Source organism: Sinocyclocheilus rhinocerous, unplaced genomic scaffold (assembly GCF_001515625.1).
Source record: "Sinocyclocheilus rhinocerous isolate Xijiao unplaced genomic scaffold, SAMN03320098_v1.1 scaffold1956, whole genome shotgun sequence".
NCBI classification, from domain to species: domain Eukaryota; kingdom Metazoa; phylum Chordata; class Actinopteri; order Cypriniformes; family Cyprinidae; genus Sinocyclocheilus; species Sinocyclocheilus rhinocerous.
In genome coordinates, this window is record NW_015638932.1 from 953,746 (window position 1) to 977,279 (window position 23,534).

The following is a 23,534-nucleotide window of genomic DNA, read 5'->3' on the forward strand; positions in this document are numbered from 1 at the left end:
AGGCAGTGTCACATCGTCACTAAAGTTTATAAATTGCATTACTTTTTAATTCTTGCCAGTGTTTAACCATTCAGTGCTCGCGCGCTCTCCTGGAGACCGTGCGCTCATGCACACTCGCAGCGCACACACATAATGCTAGGTTCACATTACTCCTTTTGCAGTGTGTATGTGGTGCATATTTTTTCCGCGCTCATGTTAACGGATTAATAAAGCGTACACACTGCGCACGGTTGCTGTCCGGCAGTGGTAGGAAAATAAAGTTCTTTATGAACCGCAGGATTGCTTGTAATAAATATTTAAATGCAAAAGAAAGGGCAGTAGAGCCGTCTATTTCTGTCAATGGTAAGTTTGTGATAACGTAAGAAAAGTAGTTTAAATGTTTTGCCACTTGCTTGATCAACTTAATATATAAGTCTAGAAGTAAATGCAAAAGTAAAAAGCATTGAATAATGTGTTGCTTATATTTATTGTGTTTAAACATGCCTGTTAAAGATTGTATTTCTGTACTGTGTACAAAAAAAAGCTATTCTGAAAAAGCATTTTCAGTGACAATGTTTGGATTTGAAATCAAAATAATGGATAAATGTTGTGTTTGTGGTAAACAGCCACGGATCAGTAGCGGACTCCTGTGTGAAAGCTGCTTCCCCTCTCACAAGAGTCACCTAAGAGGGGAATTTCCCCCATTTTCAAAAATGAAATTCAGGCCCTGAATAAATGTCTAAAAATTCTGATTGGAGTATAACTATAAATAGTTATAAATGATAAAAAGAAGGCTTTAAAAAGATTGGTATCGGTGATCGTATCGACATATACTGCTTTCTGTGATCGGCGATCTGTGATCGGCCTCAAAAACCCTGATCGGAGCACCCCTACACAAAAGATAACCATGCAAAATACAATAGCATTTGTTTGCCCTAATTTGACATGCTAGAGGCAAGCTAGCCGAGACAACCCTCATTTGTTTCGCCAGAAAGCCCTTTAGTCATGATTAGGAAACAATAGCAGCTTTAATGTACTTCTGATGTGTCCATGTGCATGAATGTATGGAAACCAAGGAAGCGGTGACAATAAAAGGTGTGACTTTCCTGTTTCTCAAAGGTTCAGTCCTACGGCACAAACTGACATTTTACGATTCAAAGGGCGCATAGAATTAGGGAGCAAACTAAAACTGGCTTGCTAATATGAATATACTGACAACTAAAGTCCGTTATTCACTGTACAATACGGTCTTGAGTGCCTTATTGCTTTTTTTAAAGACAGGCACATCAAAGCAAGAAATCTTGTCAAAAGCTGTGATAAATCACAATAAATAATAAAAAATACAAATACATATACATACATATACTTCTGTTCAAAAGTTTAGGGTCAGTTTTTTTTTTTTTTAAGAAATGAATACTTTTATTCAGCAAAGATGCATTAAATTGATTAAAAGTGTTGGTAAAATAACTTCTATATTGTTTTTAAAAAATAATTTTAAAAAATGCTTTTGAAATTTCAATTCATTGAAAAATGAATCATTATGTTTTCCACAAAAAATGCTTTCAACATTAATAATAAGAAATGTTTCTTGACCCGCAAATCAGCATATTAGAATGATTACACTTCAAAATATATTCAAATAGAAATATGTTATTTTAAATTGTAATATATTTCACAAAACAGATCAAATGCTGTCATGAATTTCTTCCATTGGCCCTGACAAGACAACAGGATGAGATGGGTTACAGGTTGAAGGAGAACTTCAATTTATGGTGGGAACAAATACCATCATGTGTACACATGTAATCCGATAAGGTAAGTCATAGTTGTGACTGTGAGTTTGTCATAGCTTGAATACCATCAGCTCATTACCAAACAAACTCGCTGAACGACTTTCCTACTTGGATTGGGGGAAACAAAACTACTACAATGGTCTGAGAAAACGTGTTTGGCTGGTAATGCATGACATAACAGATCCAGGTCAATGCCTTTTCAGTAGAAACCTCAATGAAACTAAACACACATGACAATAAATGCTACAATCATCATGTCATGTAATCATGCTGAATGTCAAACAGCGGTCAACAAAACTGGTGCACTTTGATACAAACAATGTGTCATTTTTCAAAAGTCATTTTGTGAAAACTGCATATGTTTTATTTATTTATTCATTTATTTTTTATTCATTTAAAACCCAAATCAAGTTCAGTCAAAACTGTGTGAATGATCTATGATCGTCTTGAAGACATCGAACAAACCAGTAATATTTTGCACCATATGCCACCAAAAGTGTATAATTTCATAACTTTTATGGAGTTACATTATAGCAAATGAAAAACGTTTCAACGTTTAATGAAATTACATATTTTTTCTGATACATAAAATAAGCTGCTAAAAATTATTTTGACTTTTTTTAATTAGGTCAGTGAGAACAGAATGTACAGGACTCAATAGAAAAACTACACTACATTGAAAATCTTGATTTTTTTTTTTAAACCTTAGATTAAACAAAGTGTATAGTATAGTATAATTTTATTTAATGCCATGTCAGCATCTGGGGCTATTTTCATGGCAAAACTCAATTACTAATGCAAATATCCCATAAATACAATAAAACCAAGCAAACAAACAAACACAGCAAGTAATATTATACAAGATTTGTTTAATTAACATGATAAAAATTCTAAAAACCTTTTCAGGCAATTAAACAATGTGTAAGGATCTTTACAAATATATATTACATTAAATCTAACATATTTAAGAATTTTCTGTACTGAAAAAAAAATGGTGTAGGATACTTTGTAATTATTTATGAAAGCAAATTTTGAGTGAAAATTGTTTCAAAGAAACTGCAAGTAACATTGAATTTAAAAATGAAATTCTGAAGCAGAAAGTCTGAATTAGTATTTTCTTGTAAAACATACTCCAATAATCTTTTTTTTTATTTACAACTTTGAAAAGAAATTTAATTTGTCACTGATCATCTGACTCATCCTTTGTTGAGATGGTTCTTCTAGCTTAAACTGAAGAATAAGTTTCTCTTTGCAAACAAGCACATACTCTGTAGAAGTTCAAAAGAAAACCAGTGCTCAAACAAAACCAATCCAAACCTCCATATTTGTTCATAAAAGCAGCTTCAATCCTCAAAAAACACTTTAAAATGGAAGCTGATCCCATCTGAGCACAGAAAAAAAGCAGTTCCTCCAATCCAGAATCGACCAACCCAGATTAACACACACTGATATTTTTTTGTGAAGGCGCTTTCTCCGCCTCAGTCCCAGCAGGAAGCAGCAGTCTACATCCACCCTGCTGGTGTGGAAAAGTGTTCATGCTGTTTAGGCAGATATGTCTGTCTGCTGGGACTGTTTTCAGCTTCATGAAACCATCTGAGCAACATTTGCCATGGAAGAAGAACACACCTGGTGCTTTTTTACACACACCAGCTGCCATAACACTAGAAAGAAAAAGAAGCGGTGACAATAAAAGGTGTGACTTTCCTGTTTCTCAAAGGTTCAGTCCTACGGCACAAACTGACATTTTACGATTCAAAGGGCGCATAGAATTAGGGAGCAAACTAAAACTGGCTTGCTAATATGAATATACTGACAACTAAAGTCCGTTATTCACTGTACAATACGGTCTTGAGTGCCTTATTGCTTTTTTTAAAGACAGGCACATCAAAGCAAGAAATCTTGTCAAAAGCTGTGATAAATCACAATAAATAATAAAAAATACAAATACATATACATACATATACTTCTGTTCAAAAGTTTAGGGTCAGTTTTTTTTTTTTTTAAGAAATGAATACTTTTATTCAGCAAAGATGCATTAAATTGATTAAAAGTGTTGGTAAAATAACTTCTATATTGTTTTTAAAAAATAATTTTAAAAAATGCTTTTGAAATTTCAATTCATTGAAAAATGAATCATTATGTTTTCCACAAAAAATGCTTTCAACATTAATAATAAGAAATGTTTCTTGACCCGCAAATCAGCATATTAGAATGATTACACTTCAAAATATATTCAAATAGAAATATGTTATTTTAAATTGTAATATATTTCACAAAACAGATCAAATGCTGTCATGAATTTCTTCCATTGGCCCTGACAAGACAACAGGATGAGATGGGTTACAGGTTGAAGGAGAACTTCAATTTATGGTGGGAACAAATACCATCATGTGTACACATGTAATCCGATAAGGTAAGTCATAGTTGTGACTGTGAGTTTGTCATAGCTTGAATACCATCAGCTCATTACCAAACAAACTCGCTGAACGACTTTCCTACTTGGATTGGGGGAAACAAAACTACTACAATGGTCTGAGAAAACGTGTTTGGCTGGTAATGCATGACATAACAGATCCAGGTCAATGCCTTTTCAGTAGAAACCTCAATGAAACTAAACACACATGACAATAAATGCTACAATCATCATGTCATGTAATCATGCTGAATGTCAAACAGCGGTCAACAAAACTGGTGCACTTTGATACAAACAATGTGTCATTTTTCAAAAGTCATTTTGTGAAAACTGCATATGTTTTATTTATTTATTCATTTATTTTTTATTCATTTAAAACCCAAATCAAGTTCAGTCAAAACTGTGTGAATGATCTATGATCGTCTTGAAGACATCGAACAAACCAGTAATATTTTGCACCATATGCCACCAAAAGTGTATAATTTCATAACTTTTATGGAGTTACATTATAGCAAATGAAAAACGTTTCAACGTTTAATGAAATTACATATTTTTTCTGATACATAAAATAAGCTGCTAAAAATTATTTTGACTTTTTTTAATTAGGTCAGTGAGAACAGAATGTACAGGACTCAATAGAAAAACTACACTACATTGAAAATCTTGATTTTTTTTTTTAAACCTTAGATTAAACAAAGTGTATAGTATAGTATAATTTTATTTAATGCCATGTCAGCATCTGGGGCTATTTTCATGGCAAAACTCAATTACTAATGCAAATATCCCATAAATACAATAAAACCAAGCAAACAAACAAACACAGCAAGTAATATTATACAAGATTTGTTTAATTAACATGATAAAAATTCTAAAAACCTTTTCAGGCAATTAAACAATGTGTAAGGATCTTTACAAATATATATTACATTAAATCTAACATATTTAAGAATTTTCTGTACTGAAAAAAAAATGGTGTAGGATACTTTGTAATTATTTATGAAAGCAAATTTTGAGTGAAAATTGTTTCAAAGAAACTGCAAGTAACATTGAATTTAAAAATGAAATTCTGAAGCAGAAAGTCTGAATTAGTATTTTCTTGTAAAACATACTCCAATAATCTTTTTTTTTATTTACAACTTTGAAAAGAAATTTAATTTGTCACTGATCATCTGACTCATCCTTTGTTGAGATGGTTCTTCTAGCTTAAACTGAAGAATAAGTTTCTCTTTGCAAACAAGCACATACTCTGTAGAAGTTCAAAAGAAAACCAGTGCTCAAACAAAACCAATCCAAACCTCCATATTTGTTCATAAAAGCAGCTTCAATCCTCAAAAAACACTTTAAAATGGAAGCTGATCCCATCTGAGCACAGAAAAAAAGCAGTTCCTCCAATCCAGAATGAAAAAGTGACTCTCAAACCAACCCAGATTAACACACACTGATATTTTTTTGTGAAGGCGCTTTCTCCGCCTCAGTCCCAGCAGGAAGCAGCAGTCTACATCCACCCTGCTGGTGTGGAAAAGTGTTCATGCTGTTTAGGCAGATATGTCTGTCTGCTGGGACTGTTTTCAGCTTCATGAAACCATCTGAGCAACATTTGCCATGGAAGAAGAACACACCTGGTGCTTTTTTACACACACCAGCTGCCATAACACTAGAAAGAAAAACAAAAACTTTTAGACATTTAAACAAGACACATGGTCCGACAGCTGAGGTACAAGCTTCCCACAGCAAAAACTGGAAATATTAATTCAGATTCACTATAAGTAATATTACATTATGCCAGTGACCTGGAAATATGGAGTATGTGTGCAGCTACATATAACCTTAAAGGGGTCATATGATGCGATTTCAATTTTTCCTTTCTCTTTGGAGTGTTACAAGCTCTTGGTGCATAAAGAAGATCTGTAAAGTTGCAAAGACTAAAGTCTCAAATCCAAAGAGATATTCTTTATAAAAGTTAAGAGTCAACCACGCCTACCTAAAACGGCTCGTTCTAACACACCCCACATGTCTACGTCACGATGTGCGAAGATTTGCATAACACCGCCCAAATGTTCACGCAAAGAAAGAAGACTATATACCAATACCATTACAATAAAATTCAACGTGAATATCCCACATTTGTGCCACAATACCATGGTGCAGTGAGTGTTACTACAGTAAATCCATAGCCATGGTAAATGATGTGTAGATTGAAAAGCCTTCTGACTGTCTCTTTGCACACAGTGTTTCTCCTGTTTGGCATTAAACTAGTTTAAATCACCGAGTCATTTGTGTTCATGCTGAATTCAAGCACTTCACACTGGATCTCACAGCATTTAAAATAGCATCATATGACCCCTTTAACTATTTTGTTCTTTCTTGTTTTGCCACCACAAATCCTCTAAAACACCATGAGAAAACCAAACATACAAGATCTGATTACCTGTGTATGAAACAGCAGGAAGTTCTGAGGAGTTGTTTGGTCTCAAATGTCAAACACAACCAGTAATCAGTCTCTCCATCTATGAGAACTGAGAAGTCATTTCAACATGCACTAATTGTAAATGATTCCTCAGAGCTACAATCTTTAATTACGTATTTTGTTGTTGTTGTTTGTTTGTTTTGTTTTGCTAAGGCAAGCGCATTATGATTACTTTTGTGTAAGGGTTAATGATCTGAACAAACCCCTAGCGCAAAGTACTAAATGTCAGCAAAACTCATCCTGCATGGTTTGTGCTACAACTCCTCAAATCACGTGGCTTACTACACTTACATTTTTTGATAAACTAACCGAAAAGACTTGCATTTTGCAAACATGGAATACACAATGGCATTTTTTATATTTGCTTTGACCTTACAGTCATTAATCAATCATGGCTAAACTGTCTTAACAACATTTTCAAACAATTTTACCTTCATAATCTGATGTATTCTAAAGAGAGCTGGGACAAAAAAAATGACTGGATAGTGAAAAGTGAGTGAATGGAGGAGTGATTGGAGCAGAGGGGTTGAAAAATAAGGTTTGGGCTTATACTTTTAGAGGGTTTCGATGTAACCAATATGAAAAGTCATTTCAGAAGCTGAGCAATTCTGACGAGAGATTTCAAAGACAAACTTTTCTTCTTTGGAAAACATGCACAGATGAACAGTGGACAATAATAGCAGTAACATGCGTTAATGATGTAAATACGGTCACTTTAAAAGGAACAGTTCACACAAAAATAAATGTTTGCTGAAAATTTACTCACCCTCTAAGGCAATCTAAGATGTAGATTCGTTTTTTTTCTTCATCGGGAACAGATTTGGAGAAATGTATCATTACATAACTTGCTCACCAATGGATCCTCTGCAGTGAATGGGTGCCATCAGAAATGAGAGTCCAAACAGCTGATAAAAACATCACAATAAACCACAAGCAATCCACCCACAACTCCAGTCGATCAATTAACATCTTATGAAGTGAAAAGCTGCATATTTCTGAGAAACAAATCCATCATTAACACAATTTTAAACTTTAAATAGTTGCTTCTGGCCAAAATATGAGTCAATAATCCATAATGATGCTTCCTGTTGTCCTCTCACGTCAAAATCCAATGACATATTTGTTTAGAACTGTTTTGGACTGTTTTTGGTTGCAAACAGTGCTTAATCTGTGCAGATTTCTCTCCTGATTCAGAGGAGACAACTTTTTCACTGGAGAAAGCATTGAGGACTTATATTTTAGCTTAAAACAATGATTTGAAGTTAAAAACATCTTAATGATACATCTGTTTCTTACAAACAGGCAGCTTTTCACTTCACAATACATTAGCTGATGGACTAAAGTCGTGTGAATTACCTGTAGATTATTGTGATGCTTTTATCAGCTGTTTGGACTCTCATTCTGACGGCACCCATTCACTGCAGAGGATCCATTGGTGAGCAAGTGATGTTTCCATGAAAAAATTAAGTTTCCATGAAGAAACAAACTCATCTACATCTTGGATGGCCTGAGGGTGAGTACATTTTCAGCAAATTTTTATTTTTGGGTGAACTATTCCTTTTAAGCATATGCATAGGAATGGTCCTATAAGACTTGATATTGCATATCCATTGTGACATTTAATGCCAGAGCAATTTGTTGTAGTGATGGCTGCTGACGCCGAAGGCTTTGTGCTCTTGGAAGTGTGCCACTTGTAGTGATCTCAGCAGTGCTGCCTGCCAAGTCAGCTCTCCAACCATCCTCAGAGGTTAGCAGCGGCCTGACCGAGCCCAGCTATGGCAGGATAATAAAGCAGTTTTCCTCTGCTGTCAGTGAGGTAATCTCAACCAGTGTGTGAGATCTTGCTGGACACAAAAACATTATTGAGTGGGACAGATAGTTTCACTTCACTGTGGACTAACTATATTTTCAAAAGCATAGCAGTAGCTCAGCAGGTTGAATAAGGTGGATTTACCAGTAACCAGTACCAAAAAAAAAAGGAAGTTTGTTTTATAATAAATTCACCAAAAGCTTTTATTTCTCAACCTCTCCCCTCCAAACACCTGTAATAGAGATCTGTTTTTTCTGTATGTTTTTCAACTTTAAAATTGTCTGCCAATTGCAATAACAAAAAAAGCATTGTTCTTTCTTCAGTATATCATATAGATAGTTATTTCAATAAAGATATATTGCCCCCCTTAGCTTCAATGTACACTACCGTTCAAAAGTTTTGGGTCAGCATGTTTTTTTTCTCTCTCTGAACAATCATGTGACACTGAAGACTGGATTAATGGCTGCTGAAAACTCAGATTTGCATCACAGGAATAAATTATATTTTAAAATATATTCTAATAGAAAACAATTGTTTTATATTTTAATAATATTTTATAATATTACTGTATTACTGTATACATAACGTTATACAGTTTACTGTATTTTTTTATCAAATAAATGCAGCGTTGGTAAGCATAAGAGACTTCTTTCAAAAACATTTAAAAGATCCTACAACTGGCAACACATATTAGTCAGCAATTATAATTGTCAATTGAACATAAAATACGCAGAGATTTTGATCTTTGGTTACAACGCACAACCACTGCAAATACATGTTGCATCCTAAATGGAACTGGAGTAGATATAAACGGGAAGCCAAAAATCGTAACTGTGCAGCCCTGGTAGAGTTAACCTTAAACTTATTCAAATAATCATGCAGCCACATTCACAAAATGGGACCCTGGCCTTCATTAATAATGCATAATGTGATTTCATTGTTGACATCATTATAAACCGGCCATACCATAAACTAATAACAGCTCATATCTCAAAGTAAATGTAAAATTAAGCATCAATCCATAGCAGAGTCACATTTGCATCTCAAAATTTACAATTAACATCAACACAAATTGCCCATTTGTTACGCGAATATGCACAAGGTCTAATCAAGGAGAACTGCATCACGGATGCACCGCTATCATAGATGAAGGGCTCAATACTTCAGTGACGCACGAGACCAGAGAGGTGGGTTGACAGAATAGATAAAGCTCCCACGTCTACCCCAGCACGCCTGGCACTGTCCCATCCCATCCGACTGAACCAATCTCAGCCGATAACATCCATCAGTCAGGCATACTAAAACCTCCCATAAAGCCAGCCATCTCAGCCCGAGAGCCCAGGCCAAACTAATCAAACACAGCCCGCGACCTGCATTTGGAGATAGGGAGCGATTAATGACACGGCTGTGTTCGTCACGTAAGTCCCGCTTTATTCCAACTGGCATTTAGTGCAGAAGCTGGACAAAAGGAATAGAATAGTTAACGGTGACCAACCATTGCAGTATTGACTGGTGCTCACTGAGGAAAACATAAACACGTACAGATATCAAAGATATCCCCTCTATAGTGGAATATAGTTGAGACATGTTTGTTTATTTATAAATGAATGATGAAATTTAGAAGATCTGAGTATTGCATTAATTAATTAGAAGATCTGAAAATTGCACAATTTATTATTAAGAAGCAATATTTCTCCCATTATAACAAAATATTAAAATAAATGCAATGCACGACCTTTTTATATGCATTCTCAATCTGAACAATCATGGCTGTTACTTATAAAAATAAAACACCATCAAATACTGCAAATAACAAACATCAAAATAAACGTAAATAATGCAAAAGATATAATCGCCCAATAAACGGTCTGCTAGAACACATTTTACACATTTAAGTTGTAATTAAAACAAAGATTACTGCGAAGATTACTGTTTTACAAGAAAATGCTATTTCTGTCTTTTTACTTCAAAATTTCATGTTTAATTCAATTGTGCTACTTTCCGTTTATACAACCGTATATACAATATATAGACAATAGACGTGTGTGTGTGTGTGTGTGTGTGTGTGTGTGTGTGTGTGTGTGTGTGTGTGTGTGTGTGTGTGTGTGTGTGTGTGTGTGTGTGTGTGTGTGTGTGTGTGTGTGTGTGTGTGTGTGTGTGTGTGTGTGTGTGTGTGTGTGTGTGTGTGTGTGTGTGTGTGTGTGTGTGTGTGTGTGTGTGTGTGTGTGTGTGTGTGTGTGTGTGTGTGTGTGTGTGTGTGTGTGTGTGTGTGTGTGTGTGTGTGTGTGTGTGTGTGTGTGTGTGTGTGTGTGTGTGTGTGTGTGTGTGTGTGTGTGTGTGTGTGTGTGTGTGTGTGTGTGTGTGTGTGTGTTCAAACTGTATTAACCATTCACACCAAAGTGAAGTGAAAGTCGCTGCTGGTAACAGCCAGGTCTTACGATCGAATTCAGTACCTAATTTCCCAGACATATACTGTGCAGTCTTAAAGATCATATTTGCATATTTGAGGCGCTGGACAAAACTTTTACCCCAGTATCAGACTGCAGAAATGTCTAGAGATAATGAATATTCAAAACATTGGCCAGAAATCTGAAAAATGTCAGTGTTGACAGCTCGAGATCACGTGATCTGAGCTTGCGGGCACACCCGGTTAACAATCGTACTATGGTGAGGGATTACTTTTCATATTAACGAGGCTAGAAACTTCAGCCATACGTAGCATTAATGAGCTTCGCTTTCCTCTTCGCAAAGTTCTGAAGCAGCCTCAAGTGGGGTCTAATTAATATTCATGAACCACGCCTTCGTCATAGTAGGATTCGCTACCCCGGTAAACAGGTGTAGTTTTTTCAATAATTCTAATCCCTTGTCTCAAAGTAATCATATTTAAACAATCCACAGTGAATAATCGAATCTATACATTTCTTTTTATCTGTTTTTCAAACTTAAAAACAACACGTTACCTGTTCAATAATCTTCTTGTATCTTTGAGTGGCTTGATCGATCAAATCCCGTACCATCCAGTCGTCTTTACACGGGACGACAATCCTCGTTTCCCCGAAACTTACAGTAACTTTCATCTTAACTGCGTCATCAAACGTTCAAATATCCCCGTGGTTTGTTTACAGCAGTTTCTCTTAAAGCGAGCGCTGAAGAGACAACAGGTGTCATTGGTCAACTGTTACAGGTGATCTTCTTTCTCTTTAAAGTGCTACTAAAGCCAATATTAAGGCCATGAACGGAATAAGCGTCCAGTGATCATTCCAAACCACACTTTGAACAGGATTAAACAGTACTGGATGACAGAGAAAAGTCTCGATATATTTTTCCCGAGTTCGCGCGCGCTGAGGTCCAGAGTGAAACCGGAAGCGGCAGAGAGTGAATAACTCTGACTATCGTGATTGACGGGCGGCCTGCTTTAAGAAGCTATACAGGCTAAGTCCCCATAGAGAATCATTACTGCGGAAAGGAGGGTGTACTTTCACTGCTAAATGGCTTGCCAAAGAATGAATAAGTAGTACTAAAGATAGGGAATCTCACATGTTCTGAATCTAAGAGAATAAAAATAGAGCTTCTCCTTGCTTGTCAGTTAGTAATCTCTTATAATGACGTTTGTATAATCAAAATATCCAGAAATATCAAGACTAGAGATGAAATGTTTGACAGTCTTTAGCTTTTGGAGGAGATCTGCCTTTAAAGGATGGATGGATAAAAAGATGGATGGATAGAGTTTCTGTTTGTTTTGGAATTTGTTTCATTTTATTAAGTTTATAATAGGTTTTTTAATTCCAGGTTCCAGCTGTGACTACATGCCCCACTAATTGCCAACATGTTTTAAATGGTCTGGATCTTTTTCCTAGGAAACAACAGTGGAAATAGCTATTTTGTAGCAGAGACTTTAAGGTATGTATGCAGAAATTGATTATTAAACGTAAAGCTTTGAGAAATATTAACAGCATGGAGTAAAACATTTGACTACTAGGATGTGCAATCAAATTACATGTAAAGTGCATCTAAATTAAAGGGGGCCTATATGCAAAATTCACTTTTATAAGGTGTTTGAACACAGATGTGTATCCACAGTGTGTGTAAACAACAAGCCTATAATGGTAAAAATCCACCCAATCCTTTTTTTATAATCCCTATAAATCATAGACAGTCTCTCCAAACAAGCGGCTCCAGATTTTCCCCTACTGTGATGTCAAGCCCCGCCCACTGGTGACGATCTGCCCTATTAGCATAGATTCCACCCTGAGTGAACCGCACACAGTCCGCCATGTTTATATCATTGCCAGAGCAGCTAGTGATAGCCTATGTGTCAGCTACATAAACATTATAGCTGTTCTGTTGTTGGCTATAATAAAGAACATATATTCTCCATAAACTCCCGGCCTCAGAGCCACTGTGGACGCAGTGGATTCATCTTATTCACGAAGGAAAAGTGCCCAAGAAAATAGCTAAATTCGTATATGTTTGTGCAAATTATCACAAGACTGCTTTGCAAACAAGGGTCATTAAAGGACTTACAAAAGTTGATTCTCAAAGATGGATCAATACCAACTGTTCGTGATCCATCATCATATTCAGGACATGCAATACCGCACTTTATATTGTGAATGTGCTTGTTAGCACGTATCTTAATGTATTCACAGAGACCAGAGCTATGTTGTTATTTTTATTTTTAACCCGAAAATGCTCACCATCTGTATAATTTACTCATAAACGCACATGTATTGCTTCTTAAAATAAATAACGACATAGCTCTGGTTTCTGTGAATACAGTCAGAGACAATGGTAGCTTTAGCCACATTAGCCTTGCTGCATGCTATAAAGCACATTCAGAAAGGCGATTTGCACACATCCACAAAATATAAAGTGCAGTGCTTACATGTTCTGGATATGAAGTTGGATCACGAACAGTTGGTACTGATCCATCTTTGAGAATTCTATTAGCTGTGTGCAGAGCAGGACTTAGGGGGCCGGGGGCCCCTTGGCTTGAGGTTATGTTTGGGCCCTATACCCATACACTACAAATGCCCTCAACTAAAACATCATTATGGAGTAACACAAAATATGCAAAAATTTAAAATATGTTTTTGAGGTACAATTAATATGCAACATGTCTAGACTAGTCAAAGTTTAGATGTAATATTAAATAGTCATTACACTCTCAGAAATAAAGGTACAGCAGCTGTCACTGGGGAGGTACCTTTTCAAAAGGTACTTATTTGAACCTAAAGGGTCCATTTTGGTACCTTAAAGGTACATATTGGTTCTTAAAGTGTACATATTAGAACCTAATAGTTACAAAAGTGTACCTTTTGAAAAGGTACTGCCCCAGTGACAGCTGTTGTACCTTTATTTCTGAGAGTGTATAATACAATAAACCGGATATGTTCTCTCAGTTGAGAGATCAAAACCCTGAAGTTACACTGAGCTAAAAAAAGACAGAGATGTATTAGTATTATAAAAATGTATTGTCATAGCCTATATGTGTCCTCTTATGCCAGATTCTTAAATTGAATCAATAAATTCAATCCGAATAAAAATACGTTGGCTATTAACAATCAAATGAAATTACTATCAACAAAATCCATATATAGATTCTGCATGAATTATGTTAAGTTTTAACATTTTAATGTAGAAATATTAAATGATTGCAAAAATGAAATAATAAGCAACTTTTTTTAAATGTGAAACCACAACCGCCTGTGGCAGCAACTGTTTTAATGAGTGAAAATAATGTGATTGAATACGTGTGTCCTTCTTCTGTGTGAACTAATCATAAATACCAGTTTTTGCTGTTTGATTATGGCCTCGAAGGTCATAGTTGGAAGATGTTAGCCCCGGCTGGCTCCTTTAGCACTTGCATGCGCAGTGGAAATGCGGGCTAATAATTTCTGACTGGCATAACTGAACAAATTAAACAAACGTGAACAGGCAAAGGCGAGGCCCCCTACAAGGCGGGGCCCATGGGCTGCAGCCCAGTCAAGCCCAATGGTAAGTCCGGCCATGGCTGTGTGACTCACATTCTCCAGTTTTGTTACTGGAGTATCCGAAGCACGAGCTGTATAGGCTCCACCCTCTTCTGGAAGGGGGCGGGGAGAAGCAGCTCATTTGCTTTTTAGACACACACGAAAACAGCGTGTTTCTGCTCACACCCAAAAAGGGTAATTTTGGGCATGGTATAATAAATGATCTGTGTATTTTGAGCTGAAACTTCATAGACACATTCTGGGGACACCAGAGACTTAAATTACATCTTGTAAAAAGGGGCATAATAGGTCCCCTTTAAAGAAGAGAATCTTGTTTCCACAATAAACCTCTGGTTACCACTCACATCCACTATTATATAAATAACAAACTAAATTTCCAAAACTGTAGACTCTAGACTTTCCTTTTGAAAGTTTAGTTCACAGTCCCCAGGCTCTGCTTTGCAACATATTTAAAAGACAATGGGCTATTCTCAGAGGACTACTGTGTGTCCCAATTGGCAAGTGTTTCATTGATCCAATTATACTATCAACCTTCTTCTACACCCTTCCAGCCCTCTCATCACCCATATACATGAAGATGTGACAGCTTTATTCTTCTCACAGTTTGAATAAATTCTAAATAGCATTCATGTTCTGTAATTAGTTCAGATTAATTATGCGATATTTTTTATTGCTCCCCAGACTAGAAGACTTAAACTACTATTCAAATGTTTGGCATCAGTAAGATTTTTTTTTTTTTTTAAGAAGTGTATTATGCAAAGCTGCATTTATTTAATCAGAAATTCAGTTAAACAGTAATATTATGAAATATTTTTGAAATTTAAAATACATTTTTCCGGTTTTGATATAATTTAAATGTAATTTATTCCTGTGATGGTACAGCAGCCATTAATCTAGCGTCACATGATCCTTCAGAAATAATTCTAATATGCTGATTTGCTACTCAAGAAACATTTCTTATTATTATCAATGTTCAAACCAGTTGTGCTGCTTCATATTTTTGAGGAAACCGTGATAAAGGATTTTTTTTTGACGAACTGAAAGTTCACAAGAACAGCATTTAAAATAACAATTTTTGGTAACAATGTAAAAATCTTTACTGTCACTTTTGAACAATTTAGTGCATTCTGGCTGAATAAAAGTTTTTTTTTTTTTTTTCAAACAAAATCTTACTGACCCCAAACCCTTATATGGTATTGTCTGTGTTTAGACAAAGTTACTGAACCCTTTGAATAGTAAACAGTTCTTGTATTATATACACCAATATGACAACAATACACTGGATATAAGCTGGCACTGCCCCTTAAGTCCTAGGCCATCCCTTCATTATAAAAGGAGATGCCAAACTGTGCCATCTGGAGGGGTGACTGTGCCAGCCAAAACCCAGACTTGTCTCTTTCTGTTATCCGATTTTTCATCTACGCAATTCAACAGCACATTTAATGGTAGTATTACCATAACCATTTGGAGAAAGTTACAGTTTACAATCCTGTTCCTCCCCATAAAATATAATGGGGAAAATATAGCGCAAAATGTTTTTGGAACATTGATTCATTTAGGAAATGTAGATGGTCTCACAGCACATGAGGTTTATGAGGCACACATTTAAAGCGAGTATGACAGATGTGTCAAACATGAAAAATACTACTTAGCCAGCACACTGGAGTTAATGGAGCTTGTGTAGCAATCCGGTAACCATTATAACTATAAAACAGCGTGCTTCAAATGCTCAGACTTGTTTAAGCATGAGAGCATTTAAAAAATCTCTAGGGTATCAAGCAATCGTTTAACATGATGGCTACAATCAGCGGGAAGCGCTAACATAAATCAACTATAAGTCCTTACATAAACAAACCTTTCACTGCCAATTAACTTTTCATTGTCTACAGCTATTGCTAAGTGCTCTCATTTGTGTCATATCATTTATTTGCATAAATTATTTTCTTGTTCCATGTTGTTTTAATGGCTACAAGGTGATTAAGTTGAATTTGAAGTTTAAGTAGCTGAAGTGAAATAATATAAGTAAAAGATTTTCCCTTGTTTGACCTGACATCACAAAAGGTTTTTCTTTTATTATTTTAATTTCTTTAAAAAGCAAACCAATTTATTACCTTCTGGCAATGTGTGAAAAAATAATTATGAAAAGATAATGATGGTCAGCCAACTGTCTTCGGCACATCTTAGGCCAGTACTATCTTGAGTAAATTTGGTGAAACCAAAATCCAGAATGTCAGTCTGAAGTCATTCTAATGCTCCAGGACTCCACTGAAACCCAGTAAGAGCTGCTTTCTCCAAATGAGTAACATTGGGAACAGAAGTGAATCCTCCCAGGGGGTCCCAGTCTGTCAACATTTCCTCAGGGTGGCCAAGCGCAATTATCCAATATGCCATGAAGAATTTTTAAAAAATGGAAAAAGAACAACCAATAGTTTTATTGCATCAACAGTCATTAGAGCAAAATCAAAAAGTTTCAAGGCAAATGTAAAAAATTATCAGTGACAGTGTTGGAGTGGGAGACAGATCTCTTGTAGAAAAAATGAATGGGAGAAATTCAAAACATTCAAAATGGCAGCTGTTTGAAAGGAAGTCTCGCCTTTCAGTTAAAAAAGTCAGTTGTTTGGTCTTTTTGTACTCCTAAAGGAAAAGTTCACCCAAAAATGAAAATTTTGGGATCACATTCATGTCAACTGTTTTTGTGCATGTAATGAAAGTCAGCAGGTTCCAAATATATGATTTTTACTTATGACTTTCCAACATCATGACTTTCATTGTATGGGCCAAAAAAAATAAATAAAAAAATACATACACACGTGCACACATGTTTTGAGACATTTTTTCAAAATATATTTTTATGTGTTCCCACAGATAAGAAAACCATACCGTTTTTCTAACCATAACTAAATATAATATTTTTCTGTAAATTTGTTGTAATAAAAATAGAGTGTTATTATATTCTTTTGTTTATCATTAGAATAAATTTGCTCAATTCTGCACAGGAACTCAAATGGATCATTGCATCATTTCAATAAATGAACAATATCAAATAAAACTGCACAGGTTTAAAATTACACAAATGTGAGTAAACTACGAATTTTCATTTTGGGGTGAATTATCCTTTTAAATCGATTCGTGCTTAAACTAACACAAACTGATTGATTGCCAAACCTTTTGGCAAAATTTTGATGTTCAGATGAGTCAAAAATGAAATGTCTTGGACAACATGTCTGAAACAAATAGCTGTAAGCAGACACTGCATTCCATATAGCCAACATCAACTAAAACTCTACATGGTGGTGATGGCGTCATAGTGTGGGAATGCTTTTCTGACTCTTGCTGGCTCACTCTGTTCCAGCACATTCTGAAGGAAAATCTCCCATCATACATCTGAAACTGAAGTTAAGCAGAGTCAGCACGTCAATAATTTACAACACAGAAAGGAAATCTACATCAGAATTTTACAAAATGAAACAAAAAGTATTAAAACTATTCAAGATGCTGAAACAAGGAGTTCCTGGATGTTCCGTTGAAAGCTAAAATTCCAACAAAGTGATATGAGAAACCAATATCAAATTTCAGAAGGCCGTCATTGCTGTTGAAGGCAGTGCGACCAGTTGTGTGAGGGAGGAATTACATTTCACACAGTGGACACAGGTGTTTGAAAACATCATTGAATCATTTAGTAAAAAAGAAGCATTATTTCTTCAGTACGCTTCCCTTTATCTTATACAATTTTTTATTAAAATAAAAAAAAGAAATAAGCCGCAAAAGATCAAAACAATAAGGAAGCTCATATTTTTTCATGGCACTGTTGTGGGAGCGTAATATCATTTTACCACTCTCATTTTGTGTGGCGGAAAAGTATTCATTTCACGCTTATAACCTCGGTCTGTAGTGTTTTAATTAATTCGGCTTGATTAAATGGCTTATTTCGATTGTACTGGTAAGTATGAAAGTAGTAAAGAACTATTCTGCAGCTGCTAGACTGTAAGCATCATTTCAGTGAGTTCATGGAGAGGGCAACAGAAAGAATGAGACTTGGTTTTGGTTGAAGAAAATCTGTTTTATCTTTTCCTTATTGCGAAATAACATGCTCAGTAGGGATAGAGGCCTGCATGCAAAAAATAGCTTGTTTAAACAAATGTTCATTTCATGCTGTTCATCAAAAACATCTTTAGTGCTTTATATACATGGTTTGCTTGAAGTAAAAGGGATTATTATGGGCTGAGTTCAGAATGGAAAAGCATACTTATGGAAAAAGGTGGTGTTACCTTCTTTGAAATAAAAATGGTTATTTGGCATTTTTAATGTTTAGCTGCTTATATTTTAACAATCAAACCATTTTTTTTTTCAAAAGTAAACATTTGTTGTAAAAAATATTATTATTTTATTATTTTGTTTATTGTTACAAAAAAGACACAAACATCTGCACAGGAACTCGAGTGAACCTAGTAAATTTTACAAATAATTGCGAAGAAACTATAAACAAAAAACAAACTTGGAATCACAAGATTAAAAGTCGCAATTATCTGTTTTTTTTATTATTGGCAGCAACTGGCAATTCATATTGAATTAAATGTGAAATTTTGAAGTATAAAGACAGTATTTTTTTCATTATACATATATAATAAAACCTTTTTTGCTGTAACTAGGCTACAATGACTTTTTAAAGTTGTTCTAAAATAGGAACCAAAGCACAATTCGCTATTAGTCCTACAGATTCAGTTTTCTATCGAAAGGTAACTCTCATTGCATTGTCTTAGATGACCTATGGGGAAAACTCCTGTTTTACTCTGGTACTGAAGCCTGATTTGTTCACATTTGTGTAGCTGCACAAACTAATGGCGCTCTAGCCCGCCAGAATGGGTGGGGCCACCCTGGCTATATAAGCCGCCTCAGGGTGCCATCTCATCAGAATCTTGTCCTTCAGCGACGAGACCATCTCTTTGCTGACTCTGCGACAAAGCCGAAGAAGCCGAAGCTAGAAGCTCAACCTGCTCAACGCTCCCCGCCGTAGAAGAAGCCACCAGCAACGGAAGAGATTCCCCTGTGGCCATCCAGCGCCTAAAAGAGCAAATAAGTGCAAATTTCCTGAGCAAATTTCAGCAGTGTTGTAGCAAATGTCGCTTTGCGAATGTAGCTTGTGCAAGAACCTCTTGCACGATGCAGACGGTCACAGTGAGTGTGTCGCCTCTCTGGGGATCGCCCACGCAGAGGCTGCGCTCACCGAGGCTTTATGTTCTCATTGCGAGAACATGAATCTCGCCCGTCTTCACTCACGGATCGCCTTCTTCCATGAAGGCGGTCCTCCCCGCTCTGCTCTCCCGGCTCCTTTCTCTCCTAAGAGCTCGCGCTCCTAAGGGGCTCGCGTGTGAACTCCTCTACTGCAGCTGCTCTCACCACCATTTCTCACCACAGCTGCTCTGACCAGGTTCCCCCTCTCGAGGAGACAGTAGCTGCACATCTATGTCCACCGTCAAACCGCGGGCTTAAGTCTTAAGCCCTGCACGATGACGTCAGCCCTGGGCTTTAACAGCGCCCCTGGATGGCCAGGATGTACCCCTTCCCGAAGCACCAAGGTCCTCGCCTTCCTGTAGTGCAGGACCCAGAGCCTCAGAAGCCGTCCTGATCTGCTTGCAGAGAGGAAGAGGAGAGGGCCAGTTCTCGATGATGCCGGAACCCCGTCAAAGAAAGCTTGCGATCATTCCCCACCTCTTTGAACACTTCTGAGTGGTGGAGGTCTTTTAACAGGGCACGTCCTGCAAGTTCAGTATATGACCCAACAAACTACTGCTGTGATAGCGGATCCACTTACATTAAAGAGCAAAGAACCTCTTGCCACCCGGCTGTTGGCTTGGAAAGCCATCCCCGGCATGTCAAGCTGCATTCTAAAAACCATAGAATGAGGCTACTCACTCCAGTTTGCTCGCAGGTCGCCTGGTTTCAAAAGCATTGTACAGACTTCGGTGCAGGACAACGAAATGTTTGTTCTCCGGTCCGAAGTACAAACACTGCTTGCAAAGGGTGCCGTAGAAACAGTCCCTTTAGCAAACAGCGAGTCGGGTTTTTACAGCCGATACTTCCTCATTCCCAAGAAAGACAGCGGGTTCAGACCAATACTCGATCTCAGACATCTGAACCGTGCCCTCATGCAATGGCCATTCAGAATGTTAACGTTGAAACAGATCCTCGCGCAAATTCGCCCTGGGGACTGGTTTCTGTCTGTGGATCTGAAAGATGCTTACTTTCACATCCAAATAGCGCCCCGTCACACGTTCTTGAGATTCGCTTTCGAGGGAGTGGCCTATCAATACACGGTCCTTCCGTTTGGACTGTCCCTGGCCCCTCGCACTTTTACGAAGTGCATAGCCGCGGCTCTTTCCCCCTGAGGCAGATGGGAATCCGCATTTTGAACTACCTCGACAACTGGCTACTGCTAGCCGAATCAGAATGGGAACTTACCGCTCACAGGTCATTGTTGCTCAACCACCTCCTAAAGCATCTTGGGTTGAAAATCATCTCAGCCAATAGTCTTCTGACTCCCAGACAGCGAGTCACCTTTCTGGGGTCAGTTATAGACTCAAATGCGAGCTTGGATTACACCAGAACACTTTCTGAACATACAGCTAGTGGCAGCGTCATTCAAGCTGGGGACTCTACGTCCCCTCAGGGTATTTCAGAGGATGCTCGATCTCATGGCGGCCATCTCGGGCCGGGGTGCTCTGTACGAGGGAAACCCGGTGTATGGCTCCTGGTTGACCCACGAGCAACGCATACATATCAACTGCCTTGAAATGATGGCGGTTTGTCTGGCTCTGAAATCCTTCCTGCCAGCCTTGAAGGGGCACCACGTCTTGGTCCACTTGGACAACACGACAGTGGTAGCCTGTATCAACAGCCAAGGCGGCCCACGTTCCCTTTACAGGATGACTCGATGTCTCCTGCTTTGAGCACAGAGCAAACTCCTCTCACTACGAGCGGATCATGTGACGGGCAGACTGAACCAGAGAGTGGATATGTTATCCAGAGACAATGTAGCTCCGGGGGAAAGGAGACTACATCCCCAGACAGTTCAGATGATTTGATCAGTTTTAGGCAGGGCAGAGGTCGACCTCTTCGCCTCTAAAGACAACAGTCACTGCCCAATCTATTTCTTGAGACAACGGGATGCTCTGGCCCATGATTGGCCCAACACGTGTTTGTATGCCTTCCCTCTGATTGCTCTACTACCCCAGGTTATCAGGCAAGTCATGGAAACAAAATGCTCTCTTCTCCTTGTGGCCCCTCTCTGGAGGAACCAGGTCTGGTTCCCAGAGATGATCCAGCTGCTGTCTGCAGCCCCGTGGTCAATACCACTTAGGAGTGACTTTCTCTCGCAAGCACAGGGCAAAATTTGGCACCCCCAGCCAGAGCTGTAGAGCCTTCATGTTTGGCCCCTTGATGGGAGTTTCATGTGATTTTCAATTTCATGTGACGTGTCCCACGTGCTAACCTTTCTGAAAGAGTTGTTGGATAAGGGTCGCACCCCATCCACACTTAAAGTCTATGTGGCAGCCATCCCAGCGAATCATTCTCTCGTGGCTGGCCGGACAGGCAGAAACTACTTGGTCATTAAGTTCCTCAGAGGTGCTTGGAAATTAAACCCTCCTCGCCCTAGGACCGTGCTGACGTGAGACTTGTCTGTAGTCCTAAAGGCCCTCAAGGAGCCCCCCTTCGAGCCGCTTCACACAGCCGGCTTACGGGTCATGTCGCTCAAAACCGCTCTGCTCTTGGCCCTAGCATCGGTCAAGCGGCTAGGTGACTTGCAAGCCCTGTCTGTCATCGCTTCCTGTCTTGAATTTGGACCCAACAACTGTTACTGTTACTTTCCCAAGGTGCTCTCCACTCCATTCAGAGGCCAGGTTATTTCCCTGTTAGCCCTCCCCGTGACGGACGGTGAGCTGGGTCCCAACTTATTGTGCCTTGTTTGGGCACCCATGGTGTACATTGAATGCTCTGTCATTTAGACAAACGGAGCAGTTCTTTGTGTGCTTTGGAGGCCGTTCTAAAGTGCTGCCGGTTACAAAGCAAAGATTATCTCACTGGATAGTAGATGCTATAGCCCTGGCTTATGCCTCAGTTGGCTTGCAATGCCCTATAGGTGTGAGGGCCCATTCCACCAGAGGAATGGCCTCCTCCTGGTCTTGGTCCAGTGGAATCTCTATCGGAGAGATTTGTGTGGCCACCAGCTGGCCGCCGCCATCTACCTTCATTAGATTTTATAATTTGGATGTCCCTGCCCTGCAGATATTATCTGCTTAATATCTTCCCATTTTCCTCCTTAGGTGTAAAGGGCTATATCAAGTAGACCTCAGTTATACTTGGGTCTCTTCTGTGGCTCAGGCTTACGAAGCCCTCACTGAATATTCCTGGGTTGAGCTTGTAGAGCAGGCTTAGTTCTGCATCTGCTCATAGCATTGCGCTACTGGATGCGTTTGCCATAGGTCATCTAAGACGACACAACGAGAGTTACCTTTCGATAGGGAACGCTCTGGTTACTAACGTAACCTCGGTTCCCTGAGATAAGCTGCACGCGAATTGATGACTGTCACTTCAGTCGAGTGATTCTGATGAAATGGCACTCTGATCCTGCTTATATAGCCAGGCAGCCCTGCCCATTCTGGTGGGCTAGAGCGCCATTGGTTTGTGCAGCTACACAAACATGAACAAATGAGGCTTCAGTACAAGAGTAAAACAGGAGTTTTTCCCATAGGTCATCTAAGACAACGCAATGCTCGTTCCCTTATCTCAGGGAACTGAGGTTACGTTAGTAACCGGAGCGTTTTTACGCATACACTATGAGATGGAGGTGGCGAGCACATTTAGAGTTCACGCTTTCACTGTGTGAGTTAGTCTATTAAAATACATTTACAATTTCCTCAAAATTCAAGATAAGGGGGCAAATATGCCCCCGTATGACTTTTATATCTCTTTTACATTAATATAATATAGTTAATTTCTCAAGAAGAGTAGGCTACAGTTTTTTCTCCAAATATCAGTATATGATTGCAAATGTGACATTGATTTTATAAAACAGTCCAAT

General features: G+C 38.0%; 1 protein-coding gene across 1 annotated transcript in view; it reads right to left on the minus strand.

Annotated features, from left to right (window-relative positions):
- LOC107750057 (partitioning defective 3 homolog B-like) overlaps positions 1-11,825 on the minus strand; it is a 177,748-nt gene extending 165,923 nt beyond the window's left edge. Inside the window, exon 1 of the mRNA XM_016565315.1 lies at positions 11,423-11,825. Within this exon, the coding sequence (XP_016420801.1) occupies positions 11,423-11,539 (117 nt within the window). The 5' untranslated portion in view covers positions 11,540-11,825. The remainder of the gene's footprint in view (positions 1-11,422) is intronic.
- Between the last annotated feature and the right edge of the window lie 11,709 nt (positions 11,826-23,534).